The 10434-nt window shown below is 38.5% G+C and overlaps 2 protein-coding genes across 2 annotated transcripts; one reads left to right on the top strand and one right to left on the bottom strand.

The window, feature by feature from the left end:
- The first annotated feature begins 964 nt into the window (after window positions 1-964).
- Window positions 965-4717, top strand: LOC141619616 (acyl carrier protein 2, chloroplastic-like). The gene is made up of 4 exons (XM_074436636.1): window positions 965-1277; window positions 2618-2710; window positions 2971-3093; window positions 4295-4717. Exons 1-4 carry the CDS (start codon window positions 1212-1214, stop codon window positions 4421-4423), a joined length of 411 nt encoding a protein of 136 aa, XP_074292737.1. The 5' UTR covers window positions 965-1211; the 3' UTR covers window positions 4424-4717.
- A 781-nt stretch (window positions 4718-5498) lies between these two features.
- LOC141619617 (heat shock cognate 70 kDa protein-like) lies at window positions 5499-9724 on the bottom strand. The gene is made up of 2 exons (XM_074436637.1): window positions 9396-9724; window positions 5499-7462 (listed from the first exon to the last, which is right to left on the bottom strand). The coding sequence occupies exons 1-2, from the start codon at window positions 9625-9627 to the stop codon at window positions 5787-5789; spliced, it is 1908 nt and encodes a 635-aa protein (XP_074292738.1). The 5' UTR covers window positions 9628-9724; the 3' UTR covers window positions 5499-5786.
- Between the last annotated feature and the right edge of the window lie 710 nt (window positions 9725-10434).

Consider the following 10434-nt stretch of genomic DNA (forward strand, 5'->3'; position numbering starts at 1 on the left):
CCATTTCTCTTTCTCTAACCAAACGCCGCCTTAGTTGGTATTCTAATGAACATGCTTGTGATTACACTTTTCATTAGGACAACTTTAATCATTTAGTCCAATTTTCGTTTAGGTTAAACCTTTTTAGTTTGAATTAAAGTAAATAAAAAAAATGTGAGAAATTAAATTCAAAAGAACACATTTTTAAAGCTTAGTGTGATCTTGCATTTCAAGTGCCTTAAGATTTATTATCTTGACAGAGTCATTAGTGATATTTGCTTATTGCCTTGTAGGTTTAAATATTTTGACCTCTCTTATCTATTTACTTATGTTAAACGCAATGACAATAGTGTAGTATGTGCTATGGCTAGAATAAGTATCAATCTAGAGGGTGAAAATTTTTGGTTGGAAGATTAGCATGGTGAAATAGTTCATTTAGCAAGCTCTATTAAATCACTTTATTTAATTTTAACTAAGTTCTTTTGTATTAAAAAAAAAAGGTATTTATCCACGCACACAACCTAAATTATTATTCTCATATCATTAGTGGTGAATAACAAAGTGGGACAACCTGCCTGTCTCGCCAATCATGTCCCATACCCCTAACTCGGGTGAAGGTAGTGTTGAGCACCTCAATCCAACTTTGACCCTACCTTGTTAATCGTTACAACTTATCCCAGAGGCTGATCAGAACTCGACCTAAGTCAACCAAGCATCCCACATAACATCATGTTACGGTTGTCCAATCAGCCTGAACACGTAATCAAATCTTACCCGTCTCAAACCCACCCCACCCATGACCACCCCTACCCCCTATTATATAAAGCTAAACATTTCTAATAAAAAATAAAAACAAAAATGAAAAGGAGGGCAATGCCAAATTGCCAATATTGGCAAAGTCCAAGTAGGCAAAAGAGAGTAGAGGAAGGTAGGGAAGAGTAGAGAATGGAGATGAGATGGTTGGAAGTTGCAACCACAAAAACTTAATCTACACTTCCACCTACATACACATACACTAGACAAACAAAAACAAACTACAACTACAATTCATGTCATTCATAGTAGAAATACAAATCCTGAAAATCAACACAAGTTAAGGCACTCACACTCTTCGTATTCTCCGTCTTCACTCTCTCTATTTTAACCACCCTCATCTCTTCACCCTTTTATTCTCTCTCTCTAAACACCTCAATTCCCCTCCCTTCTTTCTCTCTCTAAGCCCACCTTCTTCAATGGCTTCCTTCGTTGGTTCTTCCGTCTCTTTCAAGGCTTCCCCTCATGCCCTTCTCAATTCCTCTGTATATACCTCTTCCTTCACTCCCAATTCTCGTTCTTAATTTTCGATAATTGTAGAATAAAACCGTCTTATACCGTTGTTTTATTGATTTGTTAATTGTAATTTTGTTTTCTGGTTCAATTCTAGGGTTTCAGGGTTTTGGGTCTAATTTGTTGGGTTGTTTGATGTTTTACATTGCATTGTTTTGCATAATTCCGTCTGTTTCATTTGATTGTATACGGTTTTTTTATAATTCGGTACCATATTTTGAAAAACGTATACAACGAAATTGAACCGAGGAATTAGATTTTGAGGTTATATTTGAGTACGATTGGGTAAGACAGTTTTATAGTGTGAGACGGTCCTTTTATATATAACAAAAACTCGGTTATTGATCAGTAAAATGACCCTTTTCCTATGTACTAGTGTAATTTGTGTAGAAATTTAGCTAGTTTTGATCAATGGTTCATGAAAATTAGTGATTTATTTGTATTTGTTTTTTTGTACTGGTCATTTGTTTACCTTTGCTTTTCACATAACGACTAATGAGAGACATTATTGGATGACAAGTGGATTAAAATGCATGCAAGTGAATGATGAATTTACTCGCATGCGATAATTAAAATAGAGAAATTCTTGTGTCCTCCCTACACTCAAAGGAGGATTTTATAATATTTATTCCCATTTCGGTGGTCCTCCTTTGTGTGTAGGGAGGACGTCCCCTGGTACGACGCAAGTATTTTTGATTAAAATATCGCTTGCTCTGACCTTATCTGAATAAATATGACCAAGGGATATCACCTCAAGATATGGTGAAAGGCTGTCACTGTGGTCCTTAAAACCTTTACAAAACCCGTAGTTATTGTGTGAGACGGCCCCTTTGTGTGAGAACCACTCAACTACTCATATATTGATATCACTAAATGACTGGTTTTTAATACAAAAGGTCTGAGATCGTCTTATTCTATAATTTGCGTTACAAAACAGTCGAATTTTTGTGTTGCGGCACTCTATGTTACTCGGATGCTTCACTTAATTGCCGTATTTTGTATTCGATACGTATTTTGTTGGATACGATACGACACTTTGATACTTCATTTTAGACTAAAATATTGAAAATTTTGCACAAAATAGCCGTATCAGATACTCCGATACGTATTTTGTCGGATACGAGTAGACGAGTCTGAGTAACATAGGTAGCACTGATTTATAACCTTGGTAATGAGTACTTGTTTTCTTGCTATGAATTGCTTTAGTAGCGTAGTTCTCAAAAGTGAATGAATTTGATGAGAGATTTAAAAAGACTTAATTTTTCAACAGCATCGATGATCTTGTATAATAATCATTTTATTTTATTTGCAGTTTACAAATAAGAATTTCGCGGTTAAGCCATCAATTGCTTTCTGGAGGACAAATGTTCCTAAAATGCCATCATTGCGTGTCGTTTGTGCTGCTGTATGGGTTTTCGCTTCTCCTTTCTTCTTTGTTTCATTGCCTTCAATTCCTAAACTCACAAATTTTCCGCTGTATGAAAATTTGTGAATGATTATTAACTTAAGCAATTTGAATGCTGTTAACAAATTTCAGTTAAACTTCCGCTGTATGGAAATTAAATATGCTTTTAAACGCCAGTGTAAGAGTTGAGGTGGTCATTGAACATCCTCTCGTTTACTTCATCTTATTGCAACTTTTTTCCCGTCATTGTTCTGGAGCAGGCCAAACCAGAGACAGTCGAAAAGGTTATCAAAATAGTGAAGTCACAGCTTGCACTTAAAGATGATATAGCGGTTTCCGGGGAAACCAAATTTACTGAACTTGGTGCTGATTCTCTAGACACAGTAAGTTTAAACCAAGCTTTCATTTCATGCTTAAGGGTTTCAAGCTCTGTTGAACAGAAGGTGTTACCGTAATGTCTATATTTTAGTTACAAACAGACTAACAGATGTTTATTTATATTGCTAACAAATTTATCTGCTCTGGTCTGGTACAACCTGGTGCGATGTTTTGTGTATCAGTAATGTTATTTATAAGAATATTGCCAATATGGCGATATCTTTCAGGAGAAATAGTGTGTTAATTGTCGTACCAGGTCAGACTATCAGAGCATATCGTTACCTAGGTACATACTAATTTGGTGTGCGTAGAGCTTACAGTGTGCCCTCAAAGGAGGCAGATGCTGGTATTGATTATTATAAATATTAAAAAAAAAAAAAATAGTGTCCGCTTAAGTCGTAGTCTCTGACATAGAGTTCTTTGTAATGGCAATATAAGCTTGTTTAATGAGATTTTAATAATTCCATGTGGTTCTGTAGTTGCTTACAGGGTTTTAAATCACGATATCGGTCGCGATCGCAGTTGCGGTAACGGAGTCGCGGAATCGTTCCCGACTCGGCCGTCGCGCTCCGAATCGCGGTTGTCGCGGTGATATTTATTTTACAAGCTTTTGTAGATATTTAATCATTTATTGACTATTTCATATATAAAGTTAAGATAAATTCTATTTAGGATAATTAATTTAACCAATGCTATACAATTTCTAAGAGCTTTTCATTAAAAAATTTGGCCGGTACAAGTTATAACTCGTTCATATCGGGTTCATCGCGGGGTGTATATGGCCGGGTTGGCCGATACACGTTATAAATCGGTCGTCTCGGCCGATATTTTCTTGTTTTAAATTTACCCGATACATCTCGGGATATCTCGTATCGGCCGGCTCCGATACCGATACATCTTGGGCGATACGATACGTCTTGGCCGAGATTTAAAACCATGGTTGCTTACCTCCTGGTAATTATTATGTTATAGCTCGCAGTCTCCGACATAGAGCTACCTCTAATGTCCATATAATTTTTTTTTTTATCGAGAATATAAGCATTCCATGTGCTTTTTTAGTTGCTTACCTCCTGGTAAATTATTATGTTATAGGTCGCGGTTTCTGACATAGAATTCCTTTTAATGACAATATAGAACTTATTTTACGAGACTTTAATCATTCCATGTGCTTCTTTAGGTTCTTACCTCGTTATTATTTTATTATAGGTCGAGATTGTGATGCAACTCGAGGAGGAATTTGAAATCAGTGTGAACGAGGACAGTGCCCAAACCATTGCAACTATTCATGATGCAGCCGAGCTAATTGACGAGTTGAACAAGGCGAAAGCTGCATAAGTGCACAATGTTGCAAAATATTAAGATTTCGGATCAATTGTAACAATGGGAGGCGATATAGCATTTCCGGCTTAAGTTATTATATTTACTTTTTCCTTTTTTTCGCTGTTTTATCCTTGAGCTATTTAGTTCGACTCGGTTGTTCAAACGTTTTGGTTAGTTTATGAGAATTGGTGTGTTGGTTTGAGCATGAACCTTCTATGGCACTTTACACTTATTTGATTATGGTATCTATGTATTATTAATGAGTTTTCAGAATTTGATAAATCTATAAAATCAGGTTAATGAGCTCCAGTCCCGATCATTTATTTACGTTTTTTATTCGTAATTGAAACGAAGGTAGTAATAATTTAGGGGTTATGTTAATTTTTAGCTCCCACTATCTTGATTCATTCTCTGATATTCCCTCCGTCCCTATCATTCATTTTAGGTCTTGATATTCTTAATTCAGACGTTTCTTATACTCACTGGGGATGAGCAAAAATATCTTATACGATTCTATTTTACGTATCCGATATGGTATATGATTTGAAGTATCTAACACGGTCTTAATAAAAACTAAAACCATGTCGCCATATCGGTTATGTATCGATAAAATTCGAAACCGGATATAAAGTTTCCGATACGGTTTTTAAAATTTATAAAAAAAAACGTCTGACTTGTAGACTTAGGTGAGATTATCATCAGACTCTCCCAAGTCTTAAAACTTTGCCACATCAGTTTTCCACTAACTTTTATTATTTCTTTATTGTTCAGACCCACCTCAGACTTTATACATTCTCCGTCAGACTCACCTCAGACTCTACTTTTCCACTCCACTTTATTTTTTTAACAAAAAGAAAGGACACATGTTACCCACCCATTGAATAATTTTTCTTTAAGATGGGGTCAAGAGTCAAGACTCACCCACGGTCTTAAGTTGAGTCTTGAATTTCTAAGACTCAACTTAAGACTTTGTTAAGACTCTGTCAAAACTAGGGTAGATTATTTGTAGTCTTGAGTGAGACTTACTAAAATCTTGTCTCAAGACTACCGATAATCTTACCCTATAATACTACTAGTTCACAAACTACAATTAATAACCAGAAGTCTGAGCACTACAAATATAAGTTCAACAACTCATTGTACTTACATACACAAATATTGCAACATCTAATTAATACCAAGACAATACCTGATACTTCCGACTTAAAAAAGACTATTACTTAGTCTAGATCGATACTCTAGAACACACAAACAAATATAAGTGCAATACCTAATTAAGACGGATACCTCCGTCTTAAAGGAAGATTATCTGTCGGTCTAGATACTTTAGAACACACAGCAAATGAGAAGAAACAGAGAAAACAGCAAGTCAGCAATCTCAATCAACATTATTTAACTCAATCATACTTTTCTTACCCAAAACATCATCACAAACACTCTGAAGCTCAGCTCTCTTCTGCTCAAACAACGACACATCCTTGCAAAGATAATTCCAATCCAACCATCTCGTTGTCTTCTCGACTGCAACCTCTATTAATCTCCTTTCATCTTCACTCATTATATCGCGACACCGCCACAAAATCATCGTAACCTCGTCTATATAGTACTCTAATGTGGTTTTGGCCTCGATAATTTTTTTGAATTCCTCATCTTGAGCCTTATACATCTTACCCTCTTTCACCATTCTATCAATCTCGTCCTTTGTTAGCCTTCCGCTGTGGTTAGTAATACTGATCTGGTCCTTGTTATTGGTACCGATCAGGTTAGCTGACACGGTCAGAATACCATTAGCATCAATCTCGAAGCAGACATCAAACTTACACTTGCCTTTACGTCTTGGTGGTACGTTGTACAGAAAAAACTCGCCTAAGAAGTTGTTTTCTTTCGCTAGGTATCTCTCACCCTCATAGACGCCGAAAGGCACTGTTACTTGGTTATCAACAGCAGTCTTCATATTCAGAAACATCTTGGTTGGAAGGGTTGTATTTCTAGGAACAACTACTTTCAAGGATTTATCATAAACCTCAACACCAAGTGACAAAGGAGTAATGTCTACAACCACGGTATCCTTAAGATCATGAACACCGGCTAAGATTGCAGCATGAGCGGCGGCTCCATAAGCAACTGCCTCATCCGGGTTAATACTTCTACATAGTTCTTTCCCATCAAAGTAATCTTGTAACAACTGCTGCACCTTTGGGATCCGGGTTGATCCTCCAACAAGGACAATATCGTGTACATCAGTTTTCCTCATATTTGCGTCCTTTAGACATTGCTCCACCGGTTCTAAACATTTCTTGAAAAGATCGAGGTTCAGCTTCTCAAACCGTGGGCGAGTTAATATTGAACAGAAATCTATTCCATCATAAAGACAATCAATCTCAATCGATGTCTCAGTGGTCGAAGAAAGGTTCCTCTTAGCCCTTTCACATGCCGCTCTCAGTCTCCCTAAAGCCCTAGGATTATCACCCAATTTCTTCTTATATTTCCTCTCAAATTCGGCCACAAGGTGGCCCACCAATCTCGTGTCAAAATCACCTCCACCAAGGTGGGTATCACCACTAACGGCCTTAACCTCAAACACATCCTTTTTTACCGCTACCAAAGAGACATCAAAAGTACCACCACCAAGATCAAACACCAAGATATTTCTTGTCCCAACTGCGTATCCTGTAAGCTCCTTGTCAAGACCATAGGCAATGGCAGCAGCGGTGGGCTCATTAATAATACGCAGAATATTGAGCCCAGCAATGACTCCCGCGTCTTTTGTTGCCTGGCGTTGCGCATCAGTAAAGTAAGCAGGGACAGTAACAACAGCATCCTCGACTTGTTTACCCAAATATGTTTCAGCAATCTCTTTCATCTTCTCTAGAATCATTGACGATATTTGTACAGGGGAAAATTGCCTTTCTTCATCCATATAAGTCACCACAATTACAGGGTTCTTAGCATCAGTGGCATCATTTGGGTCGGCGATGACTTTAAATGGCCAGTTCTTCATGTCATCTTGAACTGTTTTATCACTGAATTTTCTTCCAATAAGCCTCTTCGCATCTGTCATTCAAACGATAAATCATGAAGATCATAATGTGGTAAAAGTGACTTAGATGTTTACTCGTAACTGGAAAAAATATCCATCAGATTGAAATTCCTAATCAAACAAACTGTGATACCAAGTAAATCACAAATTCTTCACTTGATGGAGTAATCAAACTGCGTAATTAGACCGTCTTACTTATGATACCAGCAATTTAACTCACGTTAGATATAAGGGTGGTGCTCTTTCATGTACAATACATATTTTCCACAATTACCCGTCTCAATTTTTTCACCTACCCTCGTTAAACTCTAATCGTCTTTTCGTCCCCTCTCTCAAAAAAAAGGCACACTTCAAACCTCAAAAAAGGCGTCTAACACTCCGAATTTTCCCCAATTTATACAACTCAAGGTATCTGTATGACTCTGTGCATTCTGCAACTAGAGTTCGCTACCAATAATCTGCAATTTAGGGTGTTTGGATAGCAAAAGTGGAGGAAAAGGAGGGGAGGGAGAAGGGGGGAAGAGAAAGGGAGGGAAGGGAAGGGGAGGGGAAATGGGATGTGGGTGTTTGGATATAATTTCCTTCCAAATCTTGTCTATTGTGGAGAGATTTTGATTTGCGTTGAAGGAGAGAAAATGGATCACTCCAAACCTCTCCCCCTCCATTTCTCTCGAGCCTTATTTGTTATCCAAACAAGTGATTTTAAATCTAGTACTCTAGCTCCCTCCCTTTCCTTTCCTCCAAATCCCTCAATCCAAACACATCCTAGCAAAAGTGGAGGGACAGGGAGGGGAGGGAGAAGGAGGGAAGAGAAAGGGATGAAAGGGAAGGGGAGGGAGAATGGAGGAGGTCATTTTCCCTCCAAATCTTGCCTTTGTTGGAGAGAAAATAATTTGGCTTAGAGGGGGGAAGTGGAGGGATTCATTTTCCCTCCTCTCAAAATCCTTTCACCTCCATTTTGCTAACCAAACAAAGGATTTATCATCCCTTCCTTTCCCTCCCCTCTCTTTCCCTCCAAATCCTCCTATCCAAACAGACCCTAAGTAAATGTCCAATGACGGAAATCTATTTGCGTTGATCATTGCCATACATCCGGCCATCCGCATTTCAATCTAAACATTCCAATTCATATCTTCGAGATAGTTAGGGTATGTTTGGATAGCAAAAGTGGAGGGAAAGGGAGTGGAGGGGGAAGGAGCGAAGAGAAAGGGAGGGGAGGGAAGGGAAGGGGAGGGGGCTGTTTGGATACAATTTCCCTCCAAATCTTGCCTATTGTGGAAAGATTTTGATTTGCCTTGGAGGAGGAAAAATGGATCCCTCCAAATCAATCCCCCTTCATTTCTCTCCACACTTATTTGCTATCCAAACATGAGATTTTAATTCTCCTACTCTCCCTCCCTTTGTTTTCCCTTCAAATCCCTCGATCCAAACACACCCTTAATCGCGAAAATTCCATAGAATCAAGTTCCCCTCAATTTTTTTGACGACATTGAAGACCATTGAAAGTAGCAACTTAATAATGATGGCAAGATTTCTAACCACATTTAATTAATTTTGGTACAAATTTAATTCATCATGTTTCCCCTTCCGATAAACCCTAATTGAAAAAATCAAAACCAAAATGAACAAAATAACAATTATACTCTAGCAACTTAACCTAAACAAAATAAATGTAATTTATTTGTAAAATCAAGTAATTTCTTGTTTAATACGAAAATTTAGAATCACAAGCATGTGACCTCTCACAAAAAGGGAGAGGGAACAAGGTGGGGCACCTCATGTGCTTTCAGTCACTTCTCGATGAGTATTTTGTGAGGGGAAACGGACGGTCTAAAGTTAAAAATTATTTAAATCAATTGTGACTTGTGAGTACTCGGTATGTCTTAACTTAAGACCGTGTGAAATAAGAATTTATACGTAGACAAAAGTACAAGGTAAAGAACAAACCAAAGATAGTGTTGGTAGAATTCATGGAGGCTTGATTTTGAGCAGCATTGCCAATAAGGCGATGAGTTTGGGTAAAAGCGACCCAAGACGGTGTTGTGCGATTGCCTAAGTCGTTAGTAATGATTTCGACACGACCGTGTTGCCAAACCCCGACACATGAGTACGTGGTACCAAGATCGATTCCGATAGCGGGATCTTTCTTCTTCAGAGTTGAGAGCGACGATGAACTCATCTTCTTCAATTCAATTTTAGTAATTCTTTCCAATTATGGAAATAGTTTCCGGGTTTTTTTTGAATTATTATTGAAATTTAGCGTGTGATGGAAGAGTTCCCTTGTGGAAGTGTGGGTTTTGAACTATTGCGTGTGGGAGTGAGTACCCTAGGGTTTTTCAACTGTTTTGGGAGTACAATTGGTCTCCCTTGTGACGGGTTACCATTTGTGGCGGATATTTTGTGAGATAAAATGGTAATAAAATGGGTTAGTGGATAAAGGGGACCACATGAATAGTGTTGCAGAGAGAGAAAAAGTGGGTACTTTTTGTGAGGTAAAATTGTATCCGTCACTCAAGAGTGACGAATATGTTCCGTCACAAACAAAAATTTGTGTTGGGAGTAATTAATTCGTCACGGGTGGGATTCTCAACACCACACTCGACATATATATTATTGTTTAATGGGCCGGGTTAGGATGGGTTGGGGGCAGAGTAGGCGTTTCAGGCCGAGCCAAGGCGGGCGGCACGGGCACGGCACGACACAATGAAGAAAACGAGCTGGCCCGGATCCGACATGACTGGGTAAGAGGCGGGCCGCGACGCCAAAATTCCAAATAACCCGTGCCTAGGGACGGCCCGACACGAGGGGCTAGGCACGACGGTTTTAGAGGCAAATAAATTAATAACCATTAAAAATACCCGAAGCACGACGGGCGACACTAGTCCGACACGACTTTGCCTGGGCCACGGTGGGGGGTGGGAAAAACGGGCCGGCACGGCATGGCCAGAAAGCATGATTGTCCGTGCCTGGGTCGGGCCAAATTTGT

Source organism: Silene latifolia, chromosome X (assembly GCF_048544455.1).
Source record: "Silene latifolia isolate original U9 population chromosome X, ASM4854445v1, whole genome shotgun sequence".
Lineage (NCBI taxonomy): Eukaryota > Viridiplantae > Streptophyta > Magnoliopsida > Caryophyllales > Caryophyllaceae > Silene > Silene latifolia.